Here is a 19,149-nt window from a genome sequence, read left to right on the forward strand (position 1 = left end):
CTTCAAGAATACTACTATCAGTGCATACATAACATTGCAAGTTCCAATTTTCACGCTGATCAAAATAACAAAAAAATTTGCAAATGACATGTCTTTTTATACTACGTAATACTTTTATAATGCAAGAAAAGAGGACTTATTTTATTATTTTAATTGTATCATTTGTTTTAGATGGTCTGTTGAATTGGACAATTGTCACGACTGTACAATATTTCCCATTGTGATGCTTTTTTAAGAACTATATTTGTAATTGTCAGCTGAGGATGACCCTTGAAGGGTCAAAATCGGTACTGTGAATGATAGTATGTAAACAAATGTATTGATAAGGTGGAGGCTTTAGAATAAATCTTATGTTGTAGCTACAATCAATACGGTATGATTCCTGGCGGGGATTCGAACTCGTGTCCTTCCAGGCGAACCAAGCACGCATTTACCGCCTCGGCCAGGCAGCCCCTGATAGGTATATAGTTTTATAATTTAATTTGCACCTTTCTTTTCAAAATATTGTTACACTCCTTTTAAAAGATTTCTCACTGTCAACTGCAGTTGTGGATTATAATTCAGGAAACATAAACATTTTAGATGGATCATTTTGGGTTATCCAATTGTTTATATATATATTTACAGTGACATACATGCAAAATATAAGATGGTCAATATTGGGCATAAACAGTGTACATTTGTTGTCTGGATTTTTCATTCAATGTTTACTTTATCATTGTCAGAAATGACACTCAAAACCTTGAATTTACAGTCTTCTAGAAGTTGAACAACTTTCTTGGTTATTTCTGACATTTCTAATCTTGAGACTGTTTTTACAGGACACAAAGCAACGACATCTTCAAATGTAACGCTCTCCAGGAAACCATACCTTAAGTCGGTGAATCACATTTTTGGATTATTTTATAATTTGATAGTAGATATATTTGTGAACATTTTCATGAAAATGGGAAGTCTCTAGCTTAAAAACTGACCACTTTATATTTGAAGTTGTAAGATAGAATTTATTGAATTTCGAGAAAATTGATTGGAAAATATAGTACTCTGATAATATATTAAGGGTTTAAGAAAATCTGACTGTTTCACTAGCTTTGCTTATTAAAATAATTGCTTTATGGCGTGGGTTACTGTAGTCACGTCCTAGTTCATGAACCATGGGCAACGGCTGAGTGGCCTAGTAAGTGGTCCTGAGAGTCGGGATACCAGTTGCTATGGAATGGGGGTGGGCATCTCGGACATATTCTGAGTCGTGGCCCTCCTTGTGCTCAGGCAGCTAGGACTATACAATCCACCATGGTCCCTAACCCGTTAGAGGAGAGATCCTCACTTGCACTATGTGTAAGTAGGGTAACATCCTGCTTCATGAATTTACCGAGCTCAGAACATTTTAAGCAAGCCTCGGACCTATGGGAGTAACAGAGTCCCACTCCCATTTGACAGGCAAGGGACTCCTTTGGAACAACTTGGCGAACGAAATGGAATTCAATGGGGAGCTATCAATATTAATAGGGCGTATGGAAGAAAGAAACTAGAACTGGCTGAGTCAGCAAAGAGGATGCTTCTGGATGTGCTAGCAGTAAGTGATATTCGGGTAAGGAGAGATAACGAGGAAGAGATAGGAGATTATAAAGTGTACTTGACGGGTGTTAAAAAGGGAAGGGCGGAGTATGGGGTAGAACTATTACACGCAACATGGTTTCTGTTAGGCACGTAAATGAGTGAATGATGTGGGTAGATTTGGCAGTTGGAGGAATTAGGATGAGAATTGTCTCAGTGTATTCACCATGTGAGGGTGCACATGAGGATGAGGTTGACAAGTTTTATGAAGCATTGAGTGACATCGTAGTCAGGGTCAACAGCAAGGATATGATAGTGCTAATGGGTGGTTTCAATACGAGAATTGGATATAGAACTGATGGATATGAAAGGGTGATTGGTAAATGTGGGGAAGATATGGAAGCCAATGGGAATGGTAAATGTTTGCTGGACTTCTGTGCTAGTATGGGTTTAGCAGTTACGAATACATTCTTCAAGCACAAGGCTATTCACCGCTACACATGGGAGGCTAGGGGTACTAGATCTATCGTAGACTATATCTTAACTGACTTCGAATTCAGGAAGTCTGTTAGGAATGTACGGGTTTTTCGGAGATTTTTCTATGATACAGACCACTGTCTGATCTGTAGTGAACTAAGTATCTCTAGGCCTAGGATAAAGAAAGTGAAATCTGAAATAAGGGTAGAAAATCTCCAGCATGAGGAAATTAGAAGTACATGGATATGATTAGTGAGAAGTTTTGAACATTGGACAGTAAACAGGTTCAGGATATAGAAAGAGAATGGGTGGCATACAGGGATGCTGTAGTAGAAACAGGAAGGGAATGCCTAGGAACAACTTTGTGTAAAGATAGGAAAAAGCGAACATCTTGATGGAATGATGAAGTGAGAGCAGCTTGTAAACATAAAAAGAAGGTTTATCAGAAATGGCTTCAAACAAGGGCTGATGCAGACAAGGTATATTGGTGAAAGAAACAGAGTGAAACAAATAGTTGTTGAATCCAAAAAGAAGTCTTGGGAAGATTTTGGTAATAACCTGGAAAGGCTAGATCAAGCAGCAGGGAAACCTTTCTGGACAGTAATAAAGAATCTTAGGAAGGGAGGGAAAATGTGAATGAACAGTGTTTTGGGTAATTCAGGTGAACTCATAATAGATCCCAAGGAATCACTGGACAGATGGAGGGAATATTTTGAAAATCTTCTCAACGTAAAAGGTAATCTTCCTGGTGGTGTCACGAACAACCAAGCTCATGGGGAGGAAGAAAATGACGTTGGTGAAATTACACTTGAGGAAGTGGAAAGGATAGTAAATAAACTCCATTGTCGTAAAGCAGCAGGAATAGATGAAATTAGACCCAAAATGTTGAAGTATAGTGGGAAGGCAGGGATGGAATGGCTTCATAGACTAGTAAGATTAGCATGTAATGTTGGTAAGGTACCTTCAGATTGGACAAAAGCAGTAATTGCACCTATCTACAAGCAAGGGAACAGGAAGGATTGCAACAACTATCGAGGTATCTCATTGATTAGTATACCAGGCAAAGTATTCACTGGCATCTAGGAAGGGAGAGTGCAGTCAGTGGTTGAGAGGAAGTTGGATGAACACCAATGTGGTTTCAGACCACAGAGGGGTTGTCAGGATCAGATTTTCAGTATGCGTCAGGTAGTTGAAAAATGTTACGAGAGGAATAGACAGTTATGTTTGTTTCGTAGATCTAGAGAAAGCATCTGACAAGGTACCAAGGGAAAAGATGTTCGCCATACTGAGGGACTATGGAATAAAGGGTAGATTATTAAAATCAATCAAAGGCATTTATGTTGACAATTGGCTTCAGTGAGAATTGATGGTAGAATGAGTTCTTGGTTCAGGGTACTTACAGGAGTTAAGACAAGGCTGTAACCTTTGCTGTTCGTAGTTTACGTGGATCATCTGCTGAAAGGTATAAAGTGGCAGGGAGGGAGGTGGAAATGTAGTAAGCAGTCTAGTCTATGCTGACGACTTGGTCTTAATGGCAGATTGTGCTGAAAGCCTGCAGTCTAATATCTTGGAACTTGAAAATAGGTGCAATGAGTATGGTATAAAAATTAGCCTCTCAAAGACCAAATTGATGTCAGTAGGTAAGAAATTAACAGAATTGAATGTCAGATTGGTGATACAAAACTGGAACAGGTACATAATTTTCAGTATTTAGGTTGTGTTCTCCCAGGATGGTAATAAATAGTAAGTGAAATTGAATCAACGTGTAGTAAAGCGAATGCAGTGAGCTCGCAGTTGCGATCAACAGTGTTCTGTAAGAAGGAAGTCAGCTCCCAGACGAAACTATCTTTACATCGGTCAGTTTTCAGACCAACTTTGCTTTACGGGAGTGAAAGCTGGGTGGACTCAGGATATCTTGTAATTTAGAAGTAACAGACATGAAAGTAGCGAGAATGATTGCTGGTACAAACAGGTGGGAACAATGGCAGGAGGGTACTCAGAATGAGGAGATAAAGGCTAAGTTAGGAATGAACTCAATGGATGAAGTTATATGCATAAACCGGCTTTGGTGGTTGGGCCATGTGAGACGAATGGATAGGTTACCTAGGAGAGTAATGGATTCTGTTATGGAGGGTAAGAGGGGTAGAGGGAGACCAAGACGACGATGGTTAGACTCGGTTTCTAACGATTTAAAGATAAGAAGTATAGAACTAAATGAGGCCACAGCACTAGTTGCAGATAGAGGATTGTGGCGACGTTCAGTAAATTCACAGAGGCTTGCAGGCTGAACGCTGAAAGGCATAATGGTCTATAATGATAATGTATGTATGTATGTATGTATGTATGTATGTATGTATGTATGTATGTATGTATTTAGGAGTCTTCATCTCCAGAAATTAAAAATGTAAATATGTTCCAAATTTGGAAAAAGTGAAAAAGGAAGTTTTAGCCTTACGACACTCGTATACACAGATTTTCTGTCATAAAATGTATAAACAAGATCAGGATACAGTAATAATGGTAGTAATGCTAATGTTAATAATAATGTTGGATATTTTAAACGATTGTTCTGAAACTACACACGGTTAGTATCCAATTAAGGAGTTGCATTACTAATCTATCTTGTACCCTGTAGAAACAAAACTGAATTGTTGCTCATTTTTCTGGAATGTTCTTAATTCCGTATGTCTTTTCCTCTTACGCACATAATCCGTCTCACTACTTGGCCCAGGCTCAGCCGTATGTAGCTTGGCCATTGAGCCAAGAAACCTTTTCTTGACTCTTTACTATCTGTTCTGTATTACTAATAGGACTTTGACATGATGATCTCAACAGATGGCAGTGAGAGCACTCCTGTGATCTTTGTCCTCTCTTTTAGTGTGTCTTTGATTTCCTGCGTGAATACTCTATTCTGTGAGATTTTGTTCACCAGCTTGTCGACATTTTACAATATTGATTGTGTTTCCTATAATAAGCGTTATGATACTATCCCTAACTATGAAGAAAGCTCTAAGGTGTTCTGAATTTGCATGGTATGTAAGGCATGGTTCCAAATGGAAAGTTCATAATTTATGTTTAGTGTCTTAACCTCATGTGAGAGTCAAGTTTTTGCCTTCTCATCTATCCGGGGTCTTGATGGACATGATGACTTGATTTATTGTTTCCTTTAGTCATTTTGATTTTATTCTTCTTTTTCCGAATGGCAATATCCTTGTTTTTGTTTATGCCTTTTCAGTGTGCCTTGTTTCTAGAATATAAACAACGCAAGATATTTTAGTGATATTTGGTTCTGTGTCTGTTTCTTTTACTTTGCCATTGACCTTCTGGAGAAACCTTTTCCTTGTACGTACTGTTAGTTCAGTCATACATGCTCCACTGCATATCCGTCACCACATTCTGCCGAGCTTAGGTATTGTGAACCCTGACTGTGTTCATTTACCTCCCGCAGAAATGTGTATTTGTACGCAAGTTAAGTGATGAGATTCTACAGTCTTATTTGATTTGATGAACTACCTAATTTGATGATCTAATTACATGTGGATTATGTGCGTGCTGAATCTGATAACTTTCTGGTCTCCTTGCTTCTTTCCCATTGCCTCTTGTGTTTCTCAACTTGTGTGATTGACAGGAGAACGACTGTGTAAGTACCTTGCCTTGTTTTGTATTTACTTTTCTGTTTTAAATACTTTAGTTTTGTGTGCTGGTGCAATACTTCCCTTTTCTTTTGTGTGAAGATATTTTGTTATCGTGATGTCAAACATCCCAGGTAGATGTAAACGTTTTTCCTTTTCTTTATTCATTGCCCTTTTATTTTACTTCATATGGCACTATGTCTGCCCCTCTCCAAAAAAGGCTTTCCACCAGGAACGTTGTCTTTGAAATGGAGAATAATAATGGATATTTTGAAGTGGACAACAAAGAAAGAATGAAAAAAAGGCAATGAGAAGAAAAATGAGATTAATATTGTTCAACAACGTAAATCACAAGAGTGATTTTGTGAGGAAGAATTTCAGGTGATAGGAAATTCCCCTTATAATCGTAAAACTTCCATAAGTAAAAAAGTCCGTAAATTGTACCATCGTCCTTGTATCCTTTCCATTCTGTATCCTTTACCCTGTGTATGCCTATGTTATTGATGAGTGTTCATGGGCGCTGTGTTGCAATCTTCTTGTTATTTGTCTCTATGTACAGCATTAGTAATAGAATTACTGGGCTTCTCTTTTTCTCAATTTCAAATGCATCTTCATTAATTAGTGCCTTAATAAATACATGCAACTTCATCTTATCGTTGGTATCAAGTAGACTAGTTTATTGATGCTTAGCGTAGGTCCTAAGACCCTGGATCCAGACAGTTTTTGGTCCATTCTGAACCTCAGTCACAGCCGTTTTATCTCATAATTTAGGTTGCTGGTTACACCATTGGCCCAACAAATCCCTTGTTTCTACTGTTCAGTACTCTCGAATGTTATCGAACAGATATTTTGTCCTTTCTGCAGCCATGCCATATATTTCCAACCTCTTAGGTAGGTTCTGTGGAAGATTACCTGCCTCACAAATCTTCACAATTACAGTTGGACTGTCCAGTTTCTGTTCACATGTATTGATCATGTGCATATTCTTTGTCTCAGTAAAATGAATGAAATATGTAATCTAAGAAACTTTTTTCCGACCATCTTGTCAGTCATATATACGAGGGTAATCCCAAAAATAAGATCTCCTATTTTTTTATACATACAGAACTCTGTTCATGTGGCTGTTGGTCACAATATTGTGAATAGTGTTTCCCGCGCTTGCATATAATCATGCGCAAGCCGTGATGAGGCACTCGGCTTGGCTTGGCAGCCGTTCAGAATGGAGCTCCCGTTGCATGTTACCACCAAGTACGAAGTGCGCACAGTTATTCAGTTTTTGAACGCACAAGGCATTGAACCGATTGAAATCCATTGCCAATTGACGGAAGTGTATGGTGAGTCGTGCATGGATGTCAAAATTGTTCGTAAGTGGTGTAGAGAGTTTGCAGCCGATCGGACTGAAATACACGACGAACAAACAAAGGAGTGGGAGACCCTCAATTTCCATCGAGACAACCGTGAAAGTTGAGCAAATCATGCGTGAAGATCGGCGGATTGTCACAGTGTCTACAAAAATGCATCAACCAAAATGGTGATTATATAGAAAAATAGCTAAATGTTCAAGCTGTAAAATGATGTAAACCATTGTAGAAATAAACAGATCTATGTATTTATTAAAAAAATAGGAGACCGTATTTTTGGGATTACCTTCATATTTATTAACTAGCTGTGGTACCCGGCATTGCCCGGATACTTTCTGAATACTTACCTTTAAGATTTGCATTACCAGTTATGTGTGAAGTGAATTTTTATAGAATTCCTTTTTAACTTGCAGATTGATATGTTACGATCTATTATGTAGTTTTAGAATTATTTAGATGTGTTTGATTTCAAGTTTTAGATTATTTAATTTTCGAGTAAAACTTCGTCCCTATGGAAGCTTGAATTGACTGGGAAGTATTTGATCCTGTCAAATATTAATAAGTGATAACTATATGTATTTAGCCGTCGCACTGTAGATACGATGTACAGGATTTCAACTGTTGACTGTCTTTTCCGCTCGTAGAGTAAAATTTTGTCATGCCATTTGAGGTATGGTTTCCTGAAGAGCGTCATATATCCAAAGCATATCTCATAGATTCCATTCTTACATTTCTGCAACTTGCCTTGTTAATATTTCTTCATGATAAAAAAAAAAAAAAGTTACTATGCAGACATGATCACTCTTCATCATTGGCCTTATCGCCATAGTCAAGCTTTCATACTGTGTTCATAAAGTGAGAGGGCTTACTTCCTGACAATGTGATTTTGTCTGATGTGCTTCCTCTCTTATGATTTAGCTTTGCTTTCAAATGGTAGAACTGCAGAATTAAAAATATGAAAGTTATTTTCTATTTCTAAACCAATTTAGGGTATGCTCCAATTATACAACATCCACTCATCATCAGAAACTATTGATGAAACTCCCAGAGATAATACAGAACTTTATTTGATACGTTATGTATTTAAAATTTCTGAACTATATGACTTACTCACTCCGGTCCTCTTGCACCATGAGGTGTCGAGGATACGAGAGATCTCCATCAACTCCTATCTCTGGTAAGGGCAACTGCCTCTCTCCGGCAGTGCTTCTCTGATTCACTTCTCCCAAGTGGTCTTTCCTGACCTTTCCCTCCTTCCACTATCACCTGCTTCATTAACCTTGGCAAGTGGTCTGTCAACATCCAGTGGACGTGGCCAAATCATCCCAGTTGGTATTCTTGGATGGTTTTCTCTAGTAGCTTTATATTCAGTACTCTCCGGATGGCTGTATTCCGGAGCCTCTCCCTAGTTTTGTTTTCTACTTTCCGGAGGTACCTCCTCTCTACTGCCTGGATTCTGCTCTTTGTTGCGTTCTGTTAACGCCCACGATTTGCAGCCATCGGTCAATGTGGGGTACAAAGGTGGCTTTGTAAATGGCTAACTTTTTGCCCTTGGAGATTCCTTGTTAAAGTTCGTTCAGATGGCATAAAACAAGCACCCTCCTGTTCCTGTTCTCTATATTTATTTCCTCCTCTATCTTCCTGTCTGAGTTCATGAGTCAAGATAGTTGGGTGACTTGCTCCAATGGATTACCATCGACCATGATACTGTGACTCTACTCATTCCTGCTGATAACCATGATCTTTGTTTTCACCACATTCACCTCCATGCCTTTTTTATTCAGCTCTTCCACCCATTCATTGATTTTGTGCTGTAGGTTTTGTTCACTGGAAGCAACAACAATGATGTCATCAGCAAATGCCAGGTCAGAAAGTTGTACCGCCTGCATGAGGTAATTTCCGACCATCAACTTCTTGATTCTATCATGACACAGCTTCATAATTTGATTGAGGTACACGATGAAAAGAGGAGGACTATGACTGCAGTTTTGCTGGACTTCTTGTCTTCTGCAGACATCACATTTCCTGTCCGCACAAAATTTTAACAGTTCATACAGAGACTCCTGATGGAACTGTAAAGTGACTTGCTGATTCCATACTCGCTTAGGGCTTTCGAGAATTTGGACCTTTGGACTTGGTCAAATTCATGTTTCAGGTCAATACAGGCAGCATAAAGGGTCTTATTTTTCTCCAGTAGTTTCGCACTGGCCATCTTAACAATAAATATGAGATCTTTCGTGCTTCTATTTGGGCAGAAGCCACACTGGGCTTGTTCAAGTTTAGCCTCGACCTCACTTCTCAATCTAGACTCCAGGATCTTTGATAAGACCTTCCCAGCCACTGACAGCAAGGATATGCCACAATGTTGACTACACTCTCTATTGTCTCCATTCTTAAAGATGGGAATGATGACAGCTACCTCCCAATCCCTAGGGGCCTTCTTTGTTCTCCAGGCATTCACCATAATTTTGAATACAAAGTCTTCTTCTTTCTTTCCCAAATTCTTAATCATTTCTGCGATGATTCCATCATGCCCTTGGGTCTTTCCATTCTTGAGGTGTTTCATGGCCGGCTGCATTTTATTAATCCTCTTCCCCTGCTTCTTGTTCTCCTTCTCTCCCCATCTCCTCTCTTTCCTCACTTGCCTATGAACTGCTTTCATTCTCATTTAGGAAATCATTGAAATATTCCTTCCATCTCTCCATTATTTCTTTCTCTTCTGTTAAGATTTTCCCTTTCTTATATTTTATGAACTTTAGAGGACATTGTTTCTCCTTTCTTTATCTGAATTCTTCCCAAGACTGTTTTTTTTCACTATTTTCACTAGGTCTTTCACCTTTCTTCTTTGTTCCTTATATATCTTGTGGTCCTCAGTATCCTTGGTTCTCAAGTAGTTCCTCCATGTTCCCTTTTTCCTTCTCACTTATTCCTTTATGCCATCATTCCACCAGCTTGTTCTTTTCTTATATTTTGTTGTTCCACATACTTTACTTGCCACTTCTAGTAGTATCTTCTTAAACGTGTTCCAGTTTCCCTCCAAGTCCATCTCCTCGATCCTCTCCTCTATCATCTGACACTACTTCTCCACTGCCTGTGTGAACTGCTCCTTAATCTCCTTGTTTCTCTTAGCTTGTACACATTCCCTGTCCCAGTATCTAAACACATGCTGACAGTGAGGATCCTATCCAGGTGGAATTTCCATTCCTGAATCTTGTTTCCGAAGTTCTTGTGGACCAGCAGTGCTACTCCTGATTTGACCCTTAGTCTGTTGTTAACTCCACCGTAAATGAGTACATGGTCGTTCACCATTGTATCCACCCGTTGTCTTTTCTTGTTTGTCTCCGTCAGTGCCAACCCTATAAGTCTTGCTCTCTTGAATTCTGCAACTAGTTCATTCTCCTTCCAGCTATTCCTCATATATTCCATATTCCAAACCTCATAATCCTTTTTCCTTGTCAGGTTATCATCGGGTACAGCAGTCTGGTATATTTCTCATTTTGACTTTTCATGAAAATAATTTTGGTCATGTGAGATATGGGCCCACAGTGCCTATAAGGCAGTGAGGCGACTGCCCTCTTTTGTCATCAGCCCTTGCCATGCTGTGACTTCAAGACTGATGATATTCTCATTCCCTACACCCTGAGACAAAGATTCTCTTCCTCTTCCTTCAGGACCTACAGCTGATGGTCTGTCATTTAGCCTCGCACTCAACCTTACCAGCCAGGGTGACCCTGACAGGAGCCGAAGCTCCTGCCGGCATTGCTCTCGGGCACTGAGACACTCAAACCGCCTCACCATGTCAAGGTACCAGACCCTGGGAGAAGTCTGAACAATATTAGAAATGTATATATTACAATATATTACCCCTACCAACAGACTGGACTAAAGGCACTATCATCCCAATTCTAAAATCTGAAAAAGATGAAAACAAAACGGAGTCATACCGACCCATAACCCTAACTTCAATACTCACCAAAATATCTTTAAAAAAATGGTATCAGCACGCCTAAATTTGTACTTGAAGAAACAAAAATACCTTGTTGAAGAACAAGCAGGATTCAGAACAAACATGCCAACCTCAAATGCAGTAAGAAAACTTGTCCAAGATGTGAAACAAGGCTTCAACGACCAGAAGAGTACATTAGCAGTCTTCATAGACTTTAAAGGAGCCTACAATACTGTTTGGAGATCAAAATTCATCAGCAAGGGAAAAACTATTTAGTAAGAAAGAACATGCTGAATTGGTTGGAAAGATTTCTAAACCAGAGATGAATAAAAAAATAAATAAAATAAAAAAAAAGAAGGGAAGACACAAAATCATGTTACAAACAGTCTAAAATAGGTTTACCACAAGGAGTGACATCTAGCACCACACTTTTCAACATTCATATCAATGACGACAGGCCCAGCAAGCCGGTGATGGATTAAAAGTTGCTTTTAAGAAAAGGAACATTAAGCCAGGCGGATATATCAGAAGACTACCTTGGCGAGACAACGGACTATGGTTTGGAACACATTACAACATTAACAAACCAAGTGGAGGAACTTGTGGATGTGATGGAGGAAAGGTTTAGCAGAGACAAAATGAGAGCAGAAAGTAATAAAGAACTGAGGAATGGTTTCTGACTGTCCTAGAGTGGAAAGGAAGAAGGAAGGGATAGTGGAGTGAGAGTAGTAGTGAGAAAGGGACTGATCGTGGAAGTTAAAGGAATAAGTGACCAAATTATGAAAATTAAAATATTTGTAAAAGGAAAGAGCATGGAAGTACTTCAGGTTTGTGCCTCTCAGGTAGGGTGCACTCAGCAAGAGAAGGAAGATTTTGAGGATCAATTGCAGGAACAGCTAAATGGCCAGCACATTATAGTCATGGGAGATATAAATGCCCAGGTAGGTATGGGCAGGAGGGGCTATGAGAATGTGCTGCGACCAGAAGGTTAAGGAAAGAGGAATGATGACGGAAAGAAATTGCTGGAGTTTTACAAGAGGAATGGGTTTATGGTAGCAAACGCATGGTTTAAGAAGAAGAGCCACAAGATAACATAGTCACTGAAATCATTTGTGGACTATATGCTCTTCGACTCTGAGATGAAGACGAACATCGAAGATGTGAAGGTAATACCATCAGTGACCTTAGAAAGTGACCACTGGCTGTTGGTAATGAACTTCCGAATACTGAAAGAAAGAAAAAATACAGAAGCCCAGGAAAGGAAAATAAAAGAATGGAAACTGAAAGAGAAGGAAACCAAGGAGAGTATCAAGAATTAATAAGGAAGAAATTACCAACAGACAAACCAAGGACAGGAGAGGAGGAACGGGAAAGATTCAAAAGTACATTGGTAAAAGCTGTGGAAACAACATGTGAAAGGAAGAAATGAAAGGAGACACCATGGTGGAATGACAGAGTGAAAGAAGCAGTAAGGAGAAAAAAAACAAGACCTTTTGGGTGTGGTTCCAACAAAGAACACCAGAGACAAGAGAAGACTATACAAACAAACAGATGGAAGCTAAAAAAAGTCGTTACAGAGGAGAGGAGGAAGTTGATGGAGGAAGATAGCAAAGGCAATTGGAAAGTATTGTATAGAATGGTGAGAAATAAAAGGAAGAGTAGGCAGAGTGAAGTGGACAGAAAAAAGGATAAAAATGGTAATTTAGTGGAGAAAAATGAGGAAATTAAACTAATCTGGAACGAATAGTTTGAGGACCTCCTAAATATGGCTGGATTAAGTGAAGAAGATCATATCGAGGAAATTGATGACAGGTGTGAGGAGAAAATGGAGGAGTTAACCTGGGCAGAAGTGGAGGAAGCTGTGAAAAGGATGAAACTGGGAAAAGCACCAGGAGCAGATGAGTTAAATGGGGAGATAAGAACTGAAGGGGAAGTGGGTACACAGAGGCTATACAGGATGATGCAGGCAGTGCGGAATGAGAAAAAGTACCAGAAGATTGGAAGAAGAGTATAATAGTACCCATCTTTAAGAAAGGAGATGGAAGAGAATGTCAGAACTACTGTGGTATAACCCTGATGTGTCACTGTGCCAAGATATATGAAAAAATACTGGAGAAATGAATAAGAAAGGCAGTGGAAAAATCATTCAGAGAAGAACAGTATGGCTTTAGACAAAGAAGGTCAACTATTTACCTCATATTCACAGTGAGGCAGCTACAAGAATGGCACTATGAGTATGGGGGAAGATTTGGTGATCGCCTTTATGGACATAGAGAAGGTATATGATAGTGTCCATAGAAGCAAGATCTGGGAAGCTATGAGAGTAAAAGCAGTAAATGAGCAGATAGTGACAAGGATACAAGATAATTATGTATGATGGAAGCGAAAGCTGGGTTAAAGTCGGAACCAAAAGAACTGGTTGGTTTAAGTTAACAAATGGTGTAAAGCAAGGAAGTGTCCTCTCACCTCTACTATTTATAATGGTGATGGATGATATAATACAGAAGGTAGCACAGACCATTTGGGGAGAGAAGAATGAAAGCAGTGTTATTTGCAGATGATCTGCTAATATGGGGAAACAGAGAGAGTGAAGTGCAGGAACAGCTAAACGTATGGGAGGAAGTTGTGTCATCTTATGGAATGAAGTTCTCAGCACAAAAGAGTGTAGTGCTGGTAACGACACAAAACAAGAACCGAACATATAATGGCATGACATTAGGAGGGGAGCAATTGAAAAGAGTTGAAAGCTTTAAATACCTGGGAAGTGTAATTGAGGAAAACAGAGGAAACAGGATGGAAATCGATGAAAGAGGAAGGTGTGCAAATGTATTCTTTAGAAGTGTGGGAGGATTGACATGGAACAGGGATGTACCACAGAGATGTAAAGGAATTATCTAAAAGACTTAATTTATGCCAATTTTGGCATAATGTATCAGAAACATGGGTGATGAAGGAGAGGGATAAAAGTAGAATACAAGCAGTGGAAATGAAGTTTCAGAGGTGTTGAGTAGGTTTAACAAGAATGGACAGAGTAAGAAATGAGAGAGTTTGGGAAATGGTAAATGAGGTACCCCTACAGGAAAAGATAGAAGAATCAAGGTTGCAGTGATCTGGATATTTTAAAAGAATGGGAGAAGAGAGGATACCAAGAAAGATGTTAGAAAGGAGTTGAAGGGAAGGAGACCTAGAGGAAGACCGAAGGACAGATGGCTGAAAGGTGCAAAGAAGAGCATCGAAGCAAGAGGAGGGAACTGGGCAACAGTGAGAGAAGAGAAGTGATGGATGGGAGAAAATGATGGAGAGGCTTATGTTCCAAGCAGACCCAGCCTCTGGTTGGAAACTGCTCTAGACGATGATGATTATGATGATGATGACCTACCACACAAGTTTTTAAAAAACAGTATTATGGTCAGTATGACGTCGTTATCTGAATGTCAGCCAGTAACAAAAGCAACAAGCCAGTCTTAACTCCTCCCCGTTAGTATGAGGCACACAACAGTAGACCATGCACCACATGCCGCAACGAAAGGTTAACTTCATGGATACCGCATTGAATTGCGAATCTCTACCAGCTGTAATCTAAGAACATAACAACTATTTAAACATATCTTCGTGTGCCATCCTTGACTCAACCTTGACTACTTCCAATAGAGAAACTTTTTCAGCATTTTCAAGATATTTTAACAGGAAGCACTAATGAAACATTTTAACATGATACAATGGACCTAAGATTTTAGATCTCACTAAGAGCCTTATTTTAATTTACTCTTATATTTTAGGTGTTGTGCACATAGTTCATTCCAGATGCTTTTAATGCCTTTTAACATCATTTGTGTTTGTACATTTGTTTTAGTCATTTGATGTGATTGTACAGTTTGGTATTATGGCTGATGATGGCCAGCCAAGGTCGAAAGTAGTTCCTAGATTTAAAATATCATGTAAACATTAGGTAATATAGTTTTGAAAAAGTGGACCATTATGACATAAGTTTAATTATTATTGTGATCACAATTCAATACAGATAAAAAAAATGAAGTTTATATCTTATGATATGATTGTCAGCAAGACAAAACCTGTATATCAGAAGGGAGGTAATCCACCAAGAGATAGTAGAAGAAGAAGAGCAATATGGCCGAAGCTAGTGCTTGAACAAGAAAGTATTTCAGAGAAGCTTCTGTTGATATAATATTTTTCGTATCGGTTATGGAATCCAATTTTATCCTATCAACCAAATACTATTTTGATCTATAGTATCTATTGTTGTCCTTTTAACATGTCACACTTAAACATGAAGATACTGAATTCAAACTGAAATTGGAAGACGACCATCTAGAAAAGAGCAACAGCACTAAATATCTACACCTACAGTAGGTGTGACAATAGACAACAAATTAAATTGGAAAAACCAAGTAAGGAAAACATCTGAAAAGCTAGTAAATAGATTAACCTCGTGAAGAGACTAGTAGGCACTAAATGGGGATGTACACAAGACGCACTCAACATCACCTATAACACATACATGTGAAACCTATAATTAAATATGGAAGTGAGTCAAAGGGAAAAAAATGTGTCTTGAAAAACTGAAAAGAATACAATCAAATGCCTTAAGATTAATATAAGGAGCAGTTCAAACAACACCAATCACAGCACTACAGTTACATACAAATAACCCACCAATACAAAGAGAAATACAAAAACAAACTGCAGTAAACTTAGTTAACCCATTGGCATATTGATTTTCTTGCCCTTAGCATGCCCACGATTAGTATTTTATTTACAAAATCACAGTTCATGAGCTTTTAATTTATTACTTATTATTTATTAGTTATTATGCAAACTTTAATTTGGAAATATTAAAATCTACACCCTGTTTTCAGTCATTCGACTAGGTCAGGAATGGAATGATTGAAGCCCCCATTTAGCAGCGAAGATAGAAATTGTGGCGGCTGCCAAAGCCTATCGCACTCCTCTGGGGCAATGATTAAAGAATGAGAGATGAAAGATACTGGAGAATATTGGTAGACTGAAAGGACAGGAAAATCCGGAGTACCCAGAGAAAAACCTGTCCCACCTCCGCTTTGTCCAGCGCAAATCTCACATGGAGTGACCGGGATTTGAACCACGGAACCAGCGGTGAGAGGCCAACGGCTGCTGCTTGAGCCATGGAGGCACCCAACCTTAAATTTACGAAATGAAACAATCATAAATCTTATATCTGGATATTTTGGCATTTCAGTAGTTTTCATTTTTAATCTCTTTAGCGCTTCTAGCACTCGGCACTTCAACATTAGAAACATGACTATCACTATCACAATTTTCTAGTTCACTGTCACTTTTCTCGGATCCGCTACTGTTACTATCACCACTGACACTAAGTAATTCTTCAAAATCTGAAGTTTCTAACTCAATTTCCTTATCACTTCTGTTCAGAATATCCGATATATCAGTGCTAGCTGACAACTGCCTTCTACATGTCATGCTACTCATCTACTCACCTTGGGTAGGGACAGTCACAATGGAGAGCAATTTTGCAAGATCAGTTATAATGCTAACTGTTTGAGATAATCAAATGCAAGTATGATTGTGAGAAAGAGTGACTTTCTCTTTCAAACGGTATTTAACATGTTAATTCCATATCTTGATGAAATTCTGAAATACCCGGTCAAATATACTCGTGCTTCGCTCCACGACTTTGAGCCGTCAAGCTACGTTAGGTCCCGTGAACAATCGCATGGCTGGGAGCCATCAGTATATGCCAATGAGTTAAAATGGAATCATTACAAAAATCAAACTGAATACCCAAAATAAGACACAATGAACGAATAAAAACCCAAGAAACACCTATAACTGCGAGTAGAAATATTTTAAAAGCACTAAGTATACCATCCAAAATTGAAACCATCCCTGAACCATTAGGCCCTTTGGACTACACCTCAATATAAACTAGCCTATCTCTCACAGATAATCTTAAAAAAAGAGATGGTATCCAAGTAACGCTGAGAAGCACAGCACTTAGTATGCTAAACAAAGAATATCCTGAAGATCAGTGGTTAAGAGTCTTCAGACGGCTCATTAATAGACTATAGAGGAGCAGATGCAGAAAAGAATATGCTCCAGTAGGTAAATATCATAACTTCAATGGAGAAATAGAAGCCATTTATTTTTCCCTACAAAATCTGATTTATAGAGTCAATTAATTTGAAAAAGCAGTCCTACTCACAGATACACTGACTGCCATACAAGCAGTATCCTCAAATACTAATCTCCATTCATCAAGAATACATGACATTAAATATCTACTAACAAAATTAAAAACTTTAAAGAGAAACATTACTTTGCAATAGATCCCCGCACATGTAGGAGTAGAAGGCAACAAACTGGCAGAAAACTAGAAAAGAAAAAATGCACTAGTACCTACATGAGAACCAAACCTCTGGCAGCTAACTCAGTCAAGAAGATAACCACAAATAAAACCCTTGAAAAATGGAAGAAAGAATGTACCCAACTTACTACAATGAAGAAATGGAAAATAATAAATGATCTATGGGACAAAAATAAAAGCAAGCTGAGAAAGGAAGCAGTGGCGATCTTCAGATTGGAAACAGGACATGACTGCTTAGCTGCACATCTAGCTAGAATCAAAATATACCTGACGGAAAAGTGTACCATCTGCAAAATTACTGGATCAGTGATGGACTCAAAACACCTACTTCAATGCACAGGACTCAACCCAACCCTACAAAAACAATGCAATTTACTGGCCCTATACTGGACAGCCAGAAACAAGATGAAACTAGACTCTGTTCCTTAATACATGTGTACTTTATTAATGTTATTTGTATATTACTGTCGTCTAGAGATACCAGTTTTGTATTGGAGGTACTTCCCAATAAAGCCATAGGTTACAACAACAATAATATAGAAACAACATGCAGTTCTGTCTCTTTCCTACCATTGTCCACATTACAGGTGATACAATATATATGCAGCTGAACACACTCATCAGGCATTACTGGTTTTTGTTCTTCAAGCAGGTTGTTCTTAGATTAATGTTATGTTAATTTATTGTGTTTCAGGAAGAGGAGATAGTAAAACCAAAACAACCAAAGAAGAGAAAAAAGATGAATCCAGTTGGATCTGACAGTGATTGACCAGCTATGTGTGAGGAAAACATTACCAGGACTGTGGGGGGAATTTTCATGATACATTTTATACAGTTGAAAAGAGTATTGTTTTATATTTATCTGTGAAACAAATAATGAACAGTACCAAGTTGTGAACATGGAGGATTTGAAAGCAATTTGGAAGTGATGTTGTTTTATACTTCTTAATGAACCAAATAATGAATAATTCCAAGTTTGAGTAAATTGAAAGACTCCCCTAAGCAATTGTTCAAGAAATTTCTGAAATGTAACTGTGAATAAAGTGACTTGTCTGTGTACATACAACTCAGATTGTGAAGAATGTAGCCGTTGTTGAAGTGCGGGAAGTTTATTACACAGGTATTTTAAGCAAAGTCATTTCATATGTCTTGAAAAGAATATGGATCATAAGATAATTGTAACTGGTTTTAGCCAGTTTTCTTTATTTTAATCCATATATATTTTATTATACACTGTCTCCCACATTGGGACTTAGAATGAATGTGTGGGTGTATGTATATTTGTATCATATGTTGTATTTGATCTTGTAACTCGTCATTTGACAGAGTATTTTCTACTGTTCTTACAGTAAAATAACCGTAATCATAGTCCTTGTATAGTATTGGAAAGAATTGGACTATTAAGATTTACAAGGATTTGTTAGTCTTGTACACCCACTTCTTGTAAATAACTGCACAGACAATTTTGTACATTCCTTAGTTAAACAGTGACGATGAATGTAACATAATTTTATACAGATGAAAGTATTATAAACTTGCATTAGGTTATTATCCAAAATATGTTGTTTGGTGCTGGTTTTGTAACCTATATATTTCTTCTCCATATCCATTTCCTGTCATTTTACCAGCATCAGTGGTATGGTAACACCAGTTCTGACCTGCTTGTAGTCATAGATCTCAGTTGGGAAGAGGGCTGCTAATTTTACTGGAAAAGAAATTGCCAACATTTTTTAAGAGAGAGTTAAGTTATTGGTCCAAGTCATTCTATAGAAGAAATGAGTATGATCTTCCCAT

General features: G+C 38.3%; 1 protein-coding gene across 3 annotated transcripts in view; it reads left to right on the forward strand.

Moving 5' to 3' along the window:
- The window catches only part of IntS3 (integrator complex subunit 3), a 330,648-nt gene extending 311,732 nt beyond the window's left edge, over window positions 1-18,916 (forward strand). For all 3 annotated transcript variants that reach the window (XM_067136962.2, XM_067136964.2, XM_067136963.2), the window contains one exon: window positions 18,050-18,916. In XM_067136962.2, coding sequence (XP_066993063.2) covers window positions 18,050-18,124 — 75 coding nt within the window. In that variant the 3' untranslated portion in view covers window positions 18,125-18,916. The remainder of the gene's footprint in view (window positions 1-18,049) is intronic.
- The last annotated feature ends 233 nt before the right edge of the window (window positions 18,917-19,149 follow it).

Source organism: Anabrus simplex, chromosome 1 (assembly GCF_040414725.1).
Source record: "Anabrus simplex isolate iqAnaSimp1 chromosome 1, ASM4041472v1, whole genome shotgun sequence".
In the NCBI taxonomy this organism is placed as follows: Eukaryota; Metazoa; Arthropoda; class Insecta; order Orthoptera; family Tettigoniidae; genus Anabrus; species Anabrus simplex.